Source organism: Aulonocara stuartgranti, assembly GCF_965226115.1.
Source record: "Aulonocara stuartgranti genome assembly, chromosome: 12".
NCBI classification, from domain to species: domain Eukaryota; kingdom Metazoa; phylum Chordata; class Actinopteri; order Cichliformes; family Cichlidae; genus Aulonocara; species Aulonocara stuartgranti.
Genome location: NC_138948.1, coordinates 16,953,505 through 16,971,272, shown reverse-complemented (window position 1 = coordinate 16,971,272; position 17,768 = coordinate 16,953,505). Strand labels below are relative to the sequence as shown.

The window sequence follows — 17,768 nt, the reverse complement described above, 5'->3', positions numbered from 1 at the left end:
TGATTTTAATGATCACACGCGTGGGAGATGGACACCGTACACAGACAGCATCAGATCTCAAAATGGTGGAGCATTGATTAAACTCTTATAGCCTCTAGTGGCCCCCACCTTATCATAAAAGCCTAAACATTCACATTCTTTCTCTCACACGGCGCCTAAGCTACGACCTTGGCTCCCTGTTTATCTGCTCCTGCTGAGATGGGGCAGAAAACTCCAGTATGTTCTGTTCTCTTCTAATCAGACAAATAAGGCGATGACTTTCTGCGAACAGCATTTCTTATAACTCAGCAGTATAATGCATCATAAAACAATATCATTCATTCACAATAAATCAGCAGTCTAATGTAATGCAAATCAGTTTAACAAATGCAATAGTTATCACCTTCTTCTAATTCAGGAGAATAATGCAAACTAAAACTACATAATAATTCACAATCTTCAATTAGGGGTATAACATGGCATAAAATAATATTATAATCCAACAAAACCTAAATAAAACAAATTAAATATACAGGAATGTCTTCATTTTCAGTCATTAAAATCAACCAAATTTCTCCAACAAAACAAACACTGAGGTGGCACTGGTTTGTTTGTGTTGGGCAAACAAATAGGAAGTTCACTCTGCTTTGTACTTCTTAAATCTTATAACAGGAAAAATGCCCCATCTAAATACATTTTTAAAACTAAAACGAAGAAACTAATAACATTGAAATCCTTTTAATCAGTAATAAAAACAAACTAAAATGACCTGACAAATAATACAGAAAGAATGAAAAAAAAAAATTATTGCCATCGTGCAAAAGGAAAAATAAATCTTTGTCTAGGGTTTGAAGAAGAATGTCATTGTGCAAGAGCTGTGTAAACAATCCCATCCAAGAACTTCAGTCACCGCAGTCTCAAAATGGGCTTTCCACTTGTCTGACTGACTGCCTCTAACCCCCCCCCCCCCCCTCCCCCACACACACACACACACGCACACACATCCTTTTCTTGATCTTTTTTTGCCTCACTGACCAAACATCCATGTAAGACAAGTTTGTTGATTGCTTCTGGGTCCTCTCTGCCAAATTTCTAATATGAATGATCCTCAATACATGTGTGACAGGAACAGCAGCACATATGCACTGATGTGGAAATCTCATCCGAAGGTATAGACGATGCGTCGGCAAAGATGGGACAACACAACAAGAGGTTTGTCCTTTCTCATTTTTAACCAAAAACACAGTGTTTCTTCATTTCTTCTGAATCACCAGCTTTTCTTTTGTGAGCCTTTTGATCTAACATTTATGACCTCTCTCCTTACTCCCCTTATCTGTGTGTCAACAGCTTGCTGGAAAAGAAAGTGGAGGCACTCCAGGGCTATATGGCAAAGCACAAAGACCAGATTCACCTGATTAGCCAGCTAGTTTTAGCTGCTGGTAAATTATCTGTGTTTGTATCTGTTAAAGTGTAACTCAGGTCCCTAAGTAGGTTATAGTTATTATTATAGCAATTATTTATTCCATTATCTGAGTCCCTTTGTAGGATATCTGCTTTTCAAAACACCTGCCTTGTTAATCTTTGACTGTATAAAAGGTTAAAAGTTTAGTTAATGTTTTAGCACTGATGATGACCCCAAACCTGCTTTTCTGCCAGGTGGTGAGTACTGAATACATCTAGTGGTGAGTGCCATCATTCAAAAATTCAGGATAGGAGTGTGTGGAGTACATGTAGATAATATGAGCTTTAATGAAACACGTTTTTTCATCTCAATTCATCTTTAGTAGATAATAGATTCCAGCTCAAAACACCTTGTCATGAGTCCATAATACAAAAATAACCAGAGTAGGGAATTGAAATGTAAAATGATCTTTTTAGCGTGCACAGGCTTTAAAGTACATTCTATGGTTTCCAGCCTTTTTCACGTGCACCCCCACGTCAATTTTTCTGACATCCTTTTACTTTCACTGTCTACATCTTAAAAACAAATATCTTTACTTAATGCTCTGTTCTTCCACTTTAGAACAGGCTTGCTACTGATTACTTCACACACATTCTTGATATCAAACTGATTTGAATATAAATGGAGGGACCAATAACATATAAAAGATGATCTTACGATGTTTCAATCTGTTGTGGTTATTACACTTGATTGAAGTAAATTGATGTAGATCTAAAAGGAAAAAAAAACATACCATCATGTTAAAAAAAAGGGTTTTTTTTTAGAGTGGTGCTGAAAATTTATTATGCCCTTGATGCTTCTATAGCAAGGGTAGTTCGCAGGCAGGTGCTGCTAATCAGATGTACTTGATTAACTGATGATCAGCAAGCCTGAGCACCTCTGCAGTTTTTGGCAGTTTGCTGGTCTGTAGCATTCAGGCGTGTGTTAACACAATCTTCCCAGGAATGGACATCCCCATCAGTTCACCCCAAGGTCAAACCAGACAATACTCAGAAAAAAACGTTTATTGAAAAAAAAAAAAAGTAAAGTGTTAAAATTCATGACATTACAATTAGAGGAAAAAACTGAACAAGTGACTTGCTTAGAAGGGCTGCCAGGAGAGAGTTTTTTCCCTCGACAAAGAACACTGCAGCACAGCTTAGGTTTCTAAAGCTGCATCTAAATAAACCAAAAAACCTCTTGAACGCTGTCCTTTGGTAGATGAAACCAAAGTGGAAATGTCTAACCATAATGCACAGCATCACATCAGGCAAAAACCAAGCACAACATATCAACGCAAACACCTCACACCAGCTTTCAAGCATGGTGGTGGAGTCATGATATGGGCTTGTTCTGACACCACTGAACCGGTGCACATTGCTAAGTGGCGCTGTTTGTAAGCTGAATATATATATTTAAAATACAATTTTTAAATATAAAAAAAATCTCTCCCCTGATGGTCACATCTCACTGCTATGAGCCATTTTGTCATTGTAAATTTGCATGTTAGCTAAATATCTAGTTTCCCGTAACATTTAGATTTAAATATAATACTAAGATTAAACTTTTAACATTTAGTTTTAAATATAATACTTAGATTTAACATTTAAAATTGTATTTTAGATATAAAAAGTTACAAATATTTTAGTAAATGTTGTAAAAAATGACTCGAAAAAACATGTTTTTGTAAGCTTTTGAGATAAACGTGGAAAAATTTTGCTGTTAATTGCAGCATGTTTCAGTTTACAAAAGGTGCCCCATACCTTGCAGCTGAACATAAACTCCTCTGTATACCAAGTATTATACAACCAAATGTGAGGTCATCTATCCAACACTTAAAGCTTGGCCCAAATTGTCTCAAACAGCAAATATACAAAAGTCTGGCTGAAAAAGAAAAGAATTAATGTGTTGGTGGCAGTGGCCAGACCTATGGCTGGACTTTTAAAAAGCTGTGCATAAATAAATAGCTGTAAGTACTTTTAGCAGCATCATAAAAGGAAATGAAAATGTTTGTCTGTTAGCTTAACACATAAATAGCTGCCTTAAAAGTCCTTCAAAGGATTACATTTAAATGCTGAATACATTTGAGAATATGTACTTTTTTACTTTTATTTGAGTAAAAAAGTTTAATCATGAATTCCATTTGTAAACAATTATCATACTCTGAGTGGAAAAAAAAATCTTACACCACCTTTGATAAAATACATTAATTCATTCTTCTTTACCTATACATTTTAGCTATTTATAGTATAGTTTGCATTTTAATGTTCAGGTAACAATTGAATTTGTTTAATCATGTTACTAGCTAAGCTAATTAGCAAAGCTAGCTAACAGTGAGCTAGCTATTTCAGCTGTTTCTTCTGGGGGTTTTTTCCACCACTAATTCTATATATTGCTTTTGTGTGCTAGATTTTCTACTGCTACTAGACTACTTTTAGTTAACCTCTCAGCTCAGACCTGTTCAGTCGAGGAATCTAGTAAGACTTTGAGTCCTGAATCATACATATAACCTTTAAGTAGCGTTTGCCTGCTGGAAGATGTGTCATCTGTGCACTCCATTTTCACACCAACTACACTCCCTCATGTCTCGCTGCTAGATACAAAACAGATAATGCAGTAGTCTAAATAAAAACATTTCATTAACATGTCAGTAGTCTGAGGGTCATGCGAGGATGTAACTCACATTGATTCTATATTTGTTTCAGGCTTTGTTGCCATGGTGATAGCGGCATGTGTTGTGAACTTCCATCGGGCTGTTGGGCTGCTGGTCATCTCCTTGGTAACCATTTTTTTCCTGGTCTGGGATTGGATGATGGAACGATATGGTGAGCAAGTGTGGGAGGCTCTTGCTCCTATCAGAGACCTTCTCAGCAGGAACTGGTGTGGGATCAGATGGTGAGAAATGAGGCAAATCATATTTCAGCCTTTCTGCTCCCATGTGCACCTTCTATGACAAAGGAACTGGGCACCTAGGGGTTGGCCAGGTGGGCTGAGAGAACGGATCTTTTCACCATAATGACACAGGAAGAAAAAATGTGAGGGACTGTAAAGATAGCATACCAAAAATCCCTCGTTGATGTGAATGATGTGCGAGACAGTTCAGCATGTGGAGGGTTTCTTAGTTTTCTAAAAATCACGGCATCCTCAGACGGATAAAGTTTCTGATTAGTGAGACTGACATGAGTGTTGCATTAAACACAATAAAATGATTTGCTGAAATGCACCCCACCTGGATAATTTTAATTTTCTTTATCTTGTAGATGGTAAGCGATGATTTAAATATATATATACTGCTTTATTATTCATAACATCAATGCTTGACCTACAGTACAGCCTTTGGCTTATGTCTACAAACCATATTACATTCTTTTAAAATCCTGTTCTGTCTAGCAGCTTTTGCGATCAGAATTATGATCTGAATGCACTGTCATGTTAAAAACATAAATTCTCTGCACACTCCTCTAGTTCAGGGTTTATCTCTTTATGTCTTCATTTCTATTTGTGTCATTTCAGATATATGTGGTATACTGTATGACAATGACTAAGGCAGGACAAGCAGAAAAAAGGGGGCGGGTGAAATAAAGAAATGTACAACGTATTGCCAACTGCCACTCCCGTAAGAAAAACAAACATACTGTCACGGTGAGTTGTGTGGCTGTCAGTGACTGGACCCACGTGCAGGACTCGGAGACAAAACATTAACTTAAACGACGGCTTTATTTGCTGGAGAGTCACCTTTGGACGATACATAAACAACAACTTAAACTAACTAGACAGGAGATGCTGAAGGAAGACGACCATGGATACACACACAACAAACGTGGAGGACGCAACAACTGGCAGGGAAAAACACAGGGCTTAAATACATACTGAGGTGATTAGGGAATGTGAAACAGGAGGAGAGCACAGCTGGGACTCATCAGACATGACAAGACAAGGGGAGGCAAAACTCAACACATTGACATAGTACACAGACTTTCAAAGTAAAACAGGAAACTGAACAGACGTGGACTAAACTAGGGGATACAGTGACAGAAATCAAACCCAAGAGAATCAAAACACATCATGAAAACAAAGATAACTAATACAAACAGAAGTTTTTCTGTTTGTATTAGTCCACAGACTCAGGACCGTGACAGTACCCCCCCTCAAAGGGCTGGCGCCCGACAGCCCCAAACAAAAAAGGCACAAAGCACCAGGCCAGGGTGGGCGGAGGGGGCCCAGGACGGAGGGACAGAGACCAAACAAAAAACAAGGAGCACAAGAGACCAGAACAAACCAAAAACAGGTCAACACAAAACAAGACTATCCACGAGTCCATAGCAAAGTCCGGGAGTCGACAACACAAGAGCCGAAACAGTTCAGGGGGCCGACCATGCACACGGCAACGGCGGCGACGGGCAAACAGTTCTGGAGGCCGGCCGTGCACACGGCAACGGCGGCGACGGGCAAACAGTTCTGGAGGCCGACCACTCGGAAGGCAGTGGTGGCCACTGAGCAGATCCGGAGGGCGGCCGCGATGCCAGTGGTGGCGACGAACTCCTTCCGGAGGCCGTCCCCGAAGGCCATGATGCCAACTTAGCGGCCTGGAAAACAGCTGGCAGAGGCGAGGCGGAACAGGTCGAGCTGGCACCGACGGCGGCGTGGCAACCGCAGGACCAGACGAGGCAGGACCAGACGAGGCAGGACCAGACGAGGCTGGACCAGACGAGGCTGGACCAGACGAGGCAGGACCAGACGAGGCTGGACCAGACGAGGCTGGACCAGACGAAGGCGGAGCTGAAGCTGGACCAGACGAAGATGAAGACGCGGAGGCCGGACCAGGCGAAGATGATGAGGACGCGGAGGCCGGACCAGGCGAAGATGATGAGGACGCGGAGGCCGGACCAGGCGAAGATGATGAGGACGCGGAGGCCGGACCAGGCGAAGATGATGAGGATGCGGAGGCCAGACCAGGCGAAGATGACGGCAGCGGGACGGCTGCGGAACCTGACGGCAGCGGGACGGCTGCAGAACCTGACGGCAGCGGGACGGCTGCAGGAGGTGATGTGGAGATGTGCTGGCTGGGTCCTCCAGGACCACCAGCAGATGTGAGGATGTGCTGGTTGGGTCCTCCAGGACCCTCAGCTAACGAGGCGTGGGGCTGGACGGGCTCCTCGCGCCCTCCAGCAGATGTGGCATGAGGCCGGACGGGCTCCTCGGGCCCTCCAGCAGACGTGGCATGAGGCCGGACGGGCTCCTCGCGCCCTCCAGCAGACGTGGCATGAGGCCGGACGGGCTCCTCGGGCCCTCCAGCAGACGTGGCATGAGGCCGGACGGGCTCCTCGCGCCCTCCAGCAGACGTGGCATGAGGCCGGACGGGCTCCTCGGGCCCTCCAGCAGACGTGGCATGAGGCTGGACGGGCTCCACGGGCCCTCCAGCAGCCGACACTTGAGGCTGGCTGGGTTCTCCTAAACCCCCAGCAGACGAGGCAGGTCGCTGGTTGGGTTCACCTGAACCCCCAGCTAACATGACGTGAGACTGGACGGTTGACTGAAACAGAAGTTGTAGTGGTGGTCGCGATGATGGTCGTGCTGGGTGTAGTGATGGTTGTTGAACATGCAACAGAGCGGGTAACCGACTCTCAGCAACTCCTCTCCGGGGAACAGGGACGGGTACTGGGCCTGGTCGAACCTCAGCCACCGCCACCTGAAGAACAGATACAGGGCCAGGGAAGAGCTGTGTTCTGGCTGCCGTACCCCTGGGGGCCGGTGTGGGTGCAGCAGCTAGCTGGACCGCCGCTGCTCCCACCCGAGGAGCTGAAACGGGTGCAGGAGTCAGCGGGGTCTCAGTTGCCCCCACCCAGGGAACCAGAACAGGCACAGGCCACGACCTGGCGCCCACCATCCCCGCCCGTGGAGCAGATACAGGTGCAGGGATGAACGGAGCGATAGTCTGCCTGGGAACTGGAACCGGACGCGGAGAGCAGAGCAGAGGAGCTGTAACAGTCACTGGGAAAACCAGGTTTATGGTACCAGACATGGTTCTAGAAAACCGAGACTTACGGCAGGCTGACCTTGGTAAAACCGCTATTCTTAAGTTGTCCAGGTTGACGTTAGCAGTCTTAGAAAAAACGAGTTCAGGGGCAGTCACAGGTGCTGGAGGAATTATACAAGCGGTATCTGAAGAAACTGGGTGTGAAGCAACATAAAACACAGTCTTACAAAACGCAGCCTGGGAAGTTGCACACACAGTGTCCAGGGCTACTGGCTGAAAAGCACGGCGCACAGAGTCATACAAACATGATCGTGGATCCGAAACTTTAACTTGAGCAACCACTTCTGCAGTGTTCAAACCAAGTATTTTTGCCAGCTTGGTAACAGCAGATGACACCTGGTTGGTCTTAACCTGGACAGTCACAGGACGTATAGTCTGGAAGAGTTCACAATGAGCAACACAAACAGTCTTTGAATAAGCAGACTCTAGGCTTCTGAAATTTAACTCGGGGGAGGTTATGGAAACATGAGGTTTATCATAGGAAGCCTCAGAATGAACTGGCTGGTGAGCCGCGTAAACCATGGGTGAAGCAACACCAACAACAGCCTCATGAGGTATAGCCTGCACAGCATAGATGGACTGTGGCTGGGAAATTGAACTGTCCCTGTTTAGTTTAGCAGTAAGAGAAATAGTCTTTTGAGCTGCATCTTTAATGTCCCGAGTGAGATCATGATTGTCCAAGTCAGAAAATTTCATAACAGATTCACATATATAATCTACATCTGGAAACTCACTATTAACTGATCCAAAAACAGATGGCTCGGAATCAACATAACCTGGCTGAGAATGGTAAATGGACTAGTTCTTATATAGCGCTTTTCCACTCTTCTGAGCACTCAAAGCGCTTTACACAACTTGTGCATTCACCCATTCACACCCATTCGCACAAGCACAACTGACATTCACACACATTCATACTCCGATGAATGCATCGGAGAGCAATTTCGGGTTAGTATCTTGCCCAAGGATATTTGGCATGCAGACTAGGGGGAAGCCGGGAATCGAACCACCAACCTTCCGATCAGTAGATGACCTGCTCTACCACCTGAGCTACAGCCACCCAAGAGAAGCAAAAACAGAAACCCCAGTCTTTTCAGAATGAAACCCAGAAACACCACTCTCAGTTACAGGACAAAAAACCTCTTTTGACTCTGAAATAAGGTCATCTGATTCCTGAATATTCTCAAACTTTGAAGAAACAAAAGAGGGAAGATTAGAATGCTCAGAGTCCTGAAAGACAACCTCAGAGTCAGCCACCTTGGGATCATCAGTTTCTGTCTTTGCAGGCCCTGAGTTAACAGTCAAAAAGTTAACCGACTCCGAATTCGCCGGCTCAGAGCTGGAAATTCCCAGCGTGGAAGAAGCCGGGTGACAACTGTTCTGTTCACTCACCACGTCCAGCAGTTCAGAACTGGACTCGGGTTGCGGTGAGGGACGGCGACGACGAGAACGCCGCTTTCTCTTAGAAACCGGAGCGACAGAAAAAACGGAGAGTGTCGGAGCAACAGTGACTGGTCCCTCATCCTCCGACCACATTCCTGCCAGGCATGAGGCAGGTGAGGGGTGGTCGGAACCAGACGTGAGGGAGGAAGGAGTCCGATGCTGCGACTTCAGCTGCTGCAGAGGGGCTTTAGAATGCTCCGCCTGCTGCGGCGGCATGAGAAGGCTTGCTAGCTGTGACTGAGGCAGTGTGGATGAGGAGATGAGGGTGAATTGGGCCAGCTCCCGGGCTTTGACTGCCTCCTTAGCCTGGGTCAGCGAACGGCTGAACTCCGAGGCAATAGACAGCTTGCGCAGTTGAGGATTTCTGTCAAATATGGTTTGTATTGCATTCAGCCCGACTGAGAACGTCTGCAAATCTGAGGCGTGGCTAATGCGAGTCATCAGTCCGAGGATGCGAGCAAGGTCCACCTCTCTCTCGACGTGAGCTGAGTCCGCTGGGTCCATGTTATGGTTGCGTCCTTCTGTCACGGTGAGTTGTGTGGTTGTCAGTGACTGGACCCACGTGCAGGACTCAGAGACAAAACATTAACTTAAACGACGGCTTTATTTGCTGGAGAGTCACCTTTGGACGATACATAAACAACAACTTAAACTAACTAGACAGAAGATGCTGAAGGAAGACGACCATGGATACACACACAACAAACGTGGAGGACGCAACAACTGGCAGGGAAAAACACAGGGCTTAAATACATACTGAGGTGATTAGGGAATGTGAAACAGGAGGAGAGCACAGCTGGAACTCATCAGACATGACAAGTCAAGGGGAGGCAAAACTCAACACATTGACATAGTACACAGACTTTCAAAGTAAAACAGGAAACTGAACAGACGTGGGGATACAGTGACAGAAATCAAACCCAAGAGAATCAAAACACATCATGAAAACAAAGATAACTAATACAAACAGAAAAACACTGAGTCCACATACTCAGGACCGTGACACATACAACACCAGGTGTGTGAGTGTGAGGGAGAGAAAGAGAGTGTGTTTTTGTCACGAAATGTACTTGATAATGAAGGTGAGAAGCTTCAATAATGCCCCCCAGGAGCCAGAGGCAGACAGAGATGGATCCAGGAAAAACCGGGCCATCTGCAGCCCCAAGAACGCTGAAGACCTGGGGCCAAACTTGTCAGCTATATCTGAGCACCCATCTCAGCAAGAGTAGGAGGGAGACCCGATGGTGCACCAATGGCCAATGGCTGGGAGTCCCAGGGGTGATGGGTAGCCAATGCCGCTAGAGGCCGGCCAACCCGGTGCAAGTCAAGATCAGGGTACCCCCACCACCACCCACCAACCCACCCCCGCTTTTCTTTATTAAACCTTGTAACACTGACCTATGAATCTTTCAAGGACCTAAAAAAAAAAAACCCCACTTAACTTCAACATAGATTGTAAGCTGCATCTAAACTGTATGCTTTCTTACTAGCAGCTTGTCACAAGAACACATCATTTGTTCTCAATGTAAATACAGTATGTGCGGAAGAGTTTAGAAGAGAGATACAACTGTGAGTGTCTACAGCCATCTGTAAAATATGGGTTTGGGCCACATTTCAGCTGGTGGTGTTGGGGATCCTGTCAAAATAACATTATGAAGTCAGAAAAGTATGATCAGATTCTGATCAACCAATCAACACCATCTGGAAAGTATCTGATTGGCAACAGCTTCATTTTTCAGCATGATAATGATGACAAACACACTGCTGATGCAGTAAAAGCATACCTGGATAGAAAAACACACAGTGGAACATAATCAGCTAAGGATTAGCATCCCTAGAGCCTGGACATTAACATTATTGAAGCAGTGTGGGATCATCTTGACAGAGAACAGAACAAAAGGCAGCGTGTCTGTGAAGGTTCTCAGTCATCGTAGTCAAAGGAGCTTGCAAAGAAAAGCGTCTGGACTTCTTTAAGTTGCTTGAAGACGTTTCACCTCTCATCCGAGAAGCTTCTTCAGTTCTAAGGTCAAATGGCAGAGAGTCCCAGATATAAACCTAGTGGGAGTGACCCCCCACAGAGGGACAAAAGGACCCCCTGATGATCCTCTAATCGCCTGAGCCAAGGTGGGAAACTGGGCGTGGGTCCCAATCAGCCAGAGTTTCGGGTGTGTTCATTGTGAAACCTGGCCCCACCTTATCATGCGAATTCATCTGACCTCAGGAATTCATCTGACCTCAGGAATTCATCTGACCTCAGGAATTCATCTGACCTCAGGAATTCGCATGATAAGGTGGGGCCAGGTTTCACAATGAACACACCCGAAACTCTGGCTGATTGGGACCCACGCCCAGTTTCCCACCTTGGCTCAGGCGTCATCAGGGGGTCCTTTTGTCCCTCTGTGGGGGGTCACTCCCACTAGGTTTATATCTAGTGGGAGTGTATCTAGCTCCTTTGACAACAAAAGGCAGCCAACATCCAAAGATTAGCTTTGAACGTCCTTCGGGAAGCCTGGAGAACTATTCCTTAAGAGTACTTAAAAGAAATGACAAGAAGGCCTGCCAAAGAGTTCAGGTGGAAGAATACAGGTGGTCAGACCAGATATTGACTGTTAACTCTGGTTTTGCCTTATGTACAGTATTTTTATTTATGTTTGCACATTCTAGTAAATCACTGCACCCATTTCCAGATTTCCTAGAAAAACGTAAAGAAATGAGAGTTGGTTCAAGATTTTGCACAATAGTGTATTTGTTCTGTTTCTAAGCTGACACAAATTTAGGTATATAACAGTATTATACACATAACGTGGAATACACACTGCATACTATAGTGTTTGTACAGAGTCTGTGTGTTCTTCTCTCTGAATTCCTCCACTTCCCCTCTTTCTTTCTCTTTCAGGATAATATATATGTCAGTGCTCGTAGCCGTGGTGTGCTGGCTTGCTCTGGACACGGCCCAGCGGGGGACTAGACAGCTGGTATCTTTCTTCGGCTTGCTGCTGTTCGTCTTCTTAACACTCCTGTTCTCCAAACACCCCTTCAGGGTAAAAGACGGACATACATGCTTACAAATGCATAAATGCACAAATTCACACACGTATTTTTGCACATAGACAAATGTATTTTTCATGTGTGTTGCAGTGGTCTTGGCAAACGCTGGTTTTTGGGACTGGGCTGCAGTTTATCTTTGGCCTTCTCATTCTCAGGACCACTTTTGGTTTAGGTGCACTGCGGTGGCTTGGAAACAAAGCAGAGGTGTACACACAAATATATTTAAACACACACACATCCTTTTTTTAGTGGCTTGTATGGTTGCTTTTGGTAAATTTGCAGATGTAGCAATCACTGCTTTTCTAAAACAAATGTTCCTCCTGCATATATTTGACATTTAATCTTAAGATGATGGAAACACTACATTTAAAATGTAAAAAAAAATCATCTGTTACAATTTTCTTTTTTCTGTTGCTGAAAACTGAACATCTCTATGCAGGCGTTTATGTCCTTCACAGATACCGGATCAAAGTTTGTGTTTGGTGAAAGTTACACGGACCACTTCCTTGCCTTTAAGGTATGACGATCCAGTGAAACCGCACATGTGACTAAATGTGTTTAAAGGACAATCTAGTTTTTAATATCAAGGTATAAACATAACTAGAAGCATTACAAATATTTTGCTGATTGTGGACTCTCTGCAGGTGATGCCAATACTTGTATTTTTAAGCTCTGTCATCTCCATGCTCTACTACATTGGCTTCATGGCCTGGCTCATTTGTAAGGTGAGAATGGAGGAGAGCACAGACACAAAAAGACATGCTGTATAAGGAGTCAGATGAATTGTTTCAAAGCATTATTTTAGAAATAAGACTGTTGACTGTTATAGTAACAGACAGCACGGAATGAGAATGTATATTAATAATAATAATGATAATGATAGTGTTATATTTATCACATTATTATTATTATTATTGTTATTATTATTATTATTATTATTATTATTATTACAGTTTTCCCCTGTTTTACATTCCATCACTGATTTTTCCCCAGATTGGATTCATAATGCAGGTTACCATGGGAACATCTCCAGCAGAATCAATGGCTGCAGCTGGAAATATATTCCTTGGATTTGTAAGCAACTGTAACCATTTACAATAGTACACTAATATCAACTGTATTGATCAACTAATCTCAGTCGACTCCATTGTCTGTCCTCATCGTCATCGCTCTCATCAGGCCAACTCACCTCTCCTGATTCGTCCATATATCAGTGAGCTAACTCTCTCAGAGATCCATGCTGTGATGACAGGAGGTTTTGCCAGCATCTCTGGTACCGTTTTGGGAGCCTACATCTCCTTTGGGGTGAGGAAGAGGATGTGCTGAAAGGATGGGATGTGGATTTGAAGAAGTGTTGAGATTGTCAGAGTTAGGCATATTTGGAAAGTGTTTAGGCACCCAAACTTGTCCTGTGTGCGCTTGATTAAAATTTTATTCTCGTGAATAAACTAACAAAAACAAATAAAAATACAAATAAAGGGAATAAGGGCAGACACAAGGCAAATTCATGTCAAGTCTGAATAATTAAATGGGAATTGGGAAAGTGCTAAACTACAAGCAATGAAAAGTATACACAGGGAACGCAGCAGGAAAATACAAGAGTGATTGACAAGATTTAAAAAAAAATTGGCTATAAGAAGTTCAAAGACAACCTCACATGTGATAACTGGACAGCAGTTTAACAAGAAGTTTAACGAACTGGAAAGTAATACGTGAGTATTTTCAGAAATAAAACAGAAAACTTAAATCAAGACACAATTTCTATCTTCTCAACCTTTTCTATTGACCTGGGCAGCTTAAATTTTGCAATGCAGTGGCCAACATCAAAAAAACCATCCAAAGTTATGCTCTCTATCTCGACCAGGTCTCTGTCTCAAAAGAGATTCATCTTCATGGCTGAATAAAGGTCACATTTGTTGTAATTATTAATGCTCAATTTCAAAGAGCAGGATGCAAAAAATAGAGTAATTTCTCATTTCATTTAAGGCTTGTGACTGAATTTGACAATTTGATAAAAAGAAAATGAAAAATTAATCTCTGCCATTTGTTGCCTTTCCTTTGAGGTTGATGCAACGCACTTGTTGACAGCAACAGTAATGTCTGCTCCAGCTTCCCTGGCCATTGCTAAGATGTTCTGGCCTGAAACTATAGTTTCAAGGTCCAATCGACCAGTCAAAATGGACAAGGGGTGGGTAGGAGTGATCACAGTAAACACACAGATAACTACACCATACAACATCTATTGTCTACTTGATTCAAATGGTTACAATGGTTTTCTACAGTTCAATCTTTAAATTCACTCTGTTTAAATTATTTCGCTGTTGCTTCATCCTGTCACTTCTTTCTGACTTCTTCGTCAGTGAAAGCAAGAATTTGTTGGAGGCGGCATCCCTTGGTGCATCTCGTGCAATCGCACTAGTGGCCAGCGTTTTAGCCAACATCATTGCCTTCATGGCCCTGCTGTCCTTTTTTGATGCTGTCCTCTCCTGGCTGGGAGGGATGTTCGACTGTCCACAGCTCAGCTTCTCAGTGAATATACACAAACACATACACCAACCCTCCAAAATAAACTTTATATAAATATAATAAAACACAGCTTGATGTGACTATTTTTCTATTGTTTCTGCTTCTTTGTGTCCCTTGTTTAGCTCATCTGCTCCTACGTGTTCATGCCTCTCTCCTTCATGATGGGTGTTTCCTTTGAGGACAGTTTCATTGTTGCTGAACTGATGGGCATTAAGACATTCCTTAGTGAGTTTGTGGCCTTTCAGAAGCTGTCAGAGTTGATAAACCGGAGGAAGGCAGGGGGGCCAGAATATGTGAACAATGTGAAGCAATACATTTCTGTAAGTTTTATTCATGTTCTCACTATTTCTCTTCTAATTTTTAGTTCTTTCCCTATCTGGTTTGCTCAGTATGATTAGTCACTGTTCACAAAACAGTGAATCAGTCATCTGTCATCACGATGCCACACAAAGTCAGCAGAACTTCACAGATATCAGTCTATCCAGTTAGGAAGGATAAACAACTGTGGATTCCATTAAAAAAACATTTAAAAAAAACAGGAAGTGAGAGCTATAACTAAACAGGGAAATAAAAAACATACAAGAAAAACTGTTTTGTCCTTGTCCTCGAGGACAAAGACAACATCGCATTGAGACAAAAAATAATGCTCCGTGTCTCCCAGTCACGGCCCGTGCGCCATCAGTGCAGATGCCAACATATCTGTCCCACACGAGTCCATGAATGTGTCCAGCTTTGAAATATATCTACTGCAGTTGTCCTTCTGTTTACAGAACAGTATCAGACCATTCATCACTTTCCATATGACTGTCTCCAGCTATGCTAGTCACTTGGCCAGTATCCACAGATACACGTTGTTGTTGAACAATCACCTGTGCAGTCACTGGCAAATGCAGATATGAGCTGATTGGTGGTATTCGATGCGTTTCGATGCTGCACTGAATGCTTGGAGACAACTTCGACAGTCAGGTGTCAGTCAATTGGGCAAGTGACGCCTGTGAATTTTCCCAGCGCAATTTTTTTGCTGAACACCAGAGGGTGGTATATACACATTTATTTACATCAAACTGTATTAGTGCAAATGTAGGCTTTTGGAATTCATGACACCCCCCGCATACCTACAACTTCATGCGTTTTCTTTACTAGATTTATTTGCTCTGTTCCAGGTCCATTCTGAAGCCATTGCAACATACGCTTTGTGTGGATTTTCCAGCGTTGCTTCACTGGGGATGTCCATTGGAGCGCTGTGTGAGTGACACCTGTTACGAAAGCTGAGGAGAAAAAAAAAATAGAAAAACATTCAACTTCATGATGTTGGAAAAATTCTGAACTATATTGTAGCACACTATTTTTTGATAGTATCTCCACCACATGAACAGACTGGGGGGTGGGATGGAGGGGGTGTCCTTGATGTTTTTGGTTGGCACAACAAGGAACCCATCTGTCACATTTAAGGCAAGTTACAGTGTGTGGGCTGAATGGGCTTGTAGCTGCCAAATTCCCCTAACTCTCAAATAGACAGAAAATTATCAAAAGTTTAAACAAACGCATTTATAACTATTATATAAAGTAATGGGACAAGTCTAATTTGTGTGCTTGTTTTCAGTCAAAGAACAGACCGTGACTATGAAAAAATGATTACTTTAAATTAAGAAAAAACTCCACATTCATTATTTTGATGAAGTGTAGCGAAGAAGTTACAAAGATGAACAATCATGCATTTCAACGGTCCTGACATTTACAATGACAAGGCCAAACCTGATAAATGCACTTTTAAAAACATCTTCACAATTTCTTCTCCAGACACAGCTCAGGGATCCTTCAAGTATTACAGGACTGAAAATAAGCAAAAAGTCTTGATTATAGAAGGGTAAGAAGAAAAAAACTGTCAATTTTAACTTTTCATGTCATTCTGCTGTTGTGCTCAAATGTAACAGGACAGTCTAATATAATAGTAACTTGTCCTTGGTCTACAAAGGACAAGTCTGAGGTTTGGAAGCCATGGGCATCACCAGAGAATAGATTTTCTGATGCTTTGCTGGTCCTGTGTTCAGCTGTTTGTTTGTGGGTCTTCCAGTCTGTAGTTTGATCAGGTGACTGTCTCGGTGCTTGTAGCACTCCTGAAGCTCCTGGTTTGCTTTCACAGTATGTCTGGACTACTTGAACAGTCAATTTTATTATATTCATCTGAATCTGACCGCTGAGTTTAGCTCTATACGTGGGGCGATCGTGGCTCAAGAGTTGGGAGTTTGCCTTGCAATCGGAAGGTTGCCGGTTCGAGCCCCGGCTCGGACAGTCTCAGTCATTGTGTCCTTGGGCAAGACACTTCACCCGTTGCCTACTGGTGGTGGTCAGAGGGCCCGGTGGCGCCAGTATCCAGCAGCCTCGCCTCTGTCAGTGCGCCCCAGGGTGGCTGTGGCTACAATGTAGCTTGCCATCACCAGTGTGTGAATGACTGAATGTGTAAAGCGCTTTGGGGTCCTTAGGGACTAGTAAAGCGCTATACAAATACAGGCCATTTACCAGGCCATTTTTATATGTGTCAGAATTGCTTCTTTCTCCTATCAAATCCTCAATAAGCACAGGTGAAACTCAGCTGCATCAATCTGCTACCGTTTGTTTCTCAATAACCTCCCACCGCCATCCTTCAGGTAAAAGTTGCCCACCACCTGTAAGGTTGGCTGAGTGATGTTGAGGGGTTTTTCTTTACAATAGGATCGTGTGATTCACCACTGTTGTCTTACCTGAATGTCCTTATCTTTTTATGTTGCACAGCTCACCTGTGTGATCCTTTTCCCAGAATGTTCCCACTATCTGTCTTATGGAAATAGCTGTTTTGTTGCCTATTTCACCCCCACTGAGAGCTCCTTCCCTCACACCTGTCCATGAAACAGCTTTTTAGGGAATAGTCCAATTACATTTGCACCTTGTATAAAACTGCCTTTAATTCCTCTAATCATTTTAACCCGCTGAACTACAGCTGAAGGTCTGAATTTCCATTTCACACTGATTGCTGGTTCAAACATACTGTAGAAGCACAGAGCCAAAGTTATAAACAAAATGTCCCTATGAAATTTAAACACCTAACTGTACGGCATAATTGTTCTTTCCCCAGCTGCCATGGCTCCAGACAGACGATCTGATTTCTCCAGCTGTGGCCTCAGAGCTCTGATTGCAGGCAGCATCTCTTGCTTCATGACAGCTTGTATCGCAGGTAACATCTGTTCTTCAGCCAGGCTTGATGTTCTCGGTAATAAAGTATTATGTTTGATATATTTCCTCATCAAGTACAAATAT

At 43.4% G+C, this 17,768-nt stretch overlaps 1 protein-coding gene across 4 annotated transcripts in view; it reads left to right on the top strand.

Moving 5' to 3' along the window:
• The window catches only part of LOC309718491 (solute carrier family 28 member 3-like), a 43,141-nt gene that overhangs the window by 17,458 nt on the left and 7,915 nt on the right, over positions 1 to 17,768 (top strand). Inside the window, exons 2-15 of one of the 4 annotated variants that reach the window (XM_082553788.1) lie at positions 1,106 to 1,191; positions 1,327 to 1,418; positions 4,126 to 4,315; positions 11,797 to 11,941; positions 12,039 to 12,152; positions 12,388 to 12,465; positions 12,593 to 12,673; positions 12,942 to 13,022; positions 13,128 to 13,253; positions 14,012 to 14,136; positions 14,309 to 14,477; positions 14,597 to 14,794; positions 15,638 to 15,719; positions 17,587 to 17,685. In XM_082553788.1, the coding sequence (XP_082409914.1) occupies positions 1,106 to 1,191; positions 1,327 to 1,418; positions 4,126 to 4,315; positions 11,797 to 11,941; positions 12,039 to 12,152; positions 12,388 to 12,465; positions 12,593 to 12,673; positions 12,942 to 13,022; positions 13,128 to 13,253; positions 14,012 to 14,136; positions 14,309 to 14,477; positions 14,597 to 14,794; positions 15,638 to 15,719; positions 17,587 to 17,685 (1,666 nt within the window). Of the gene's footprint in view, positions 1 to 1,105; positions 1,192 to 1,326; positions 1,419 to 3,815; positions 3,898 to 4,125; positions 4,316 to 4,959; positions 5,063 to 11,796; positions 11,942 to 12,038; positions 12,153 to 12,387; positions 12,466 to 12,592; positions 12,674 to 12,941; positions 13,023 to 13,127; positions 13,254 to 14,011; positions 14,137 to 14,308; positions 14,478 to 14,596; positions 14,795 to 15,637; positions 15,720 to 17,586; positions 17,686 to 17,768 lie in introns of those variants that run through there. The other 3 variants (XM_082553789.1, XM_082553790.1, XM_082553791.1) reach the window with 3 other exon arrangements.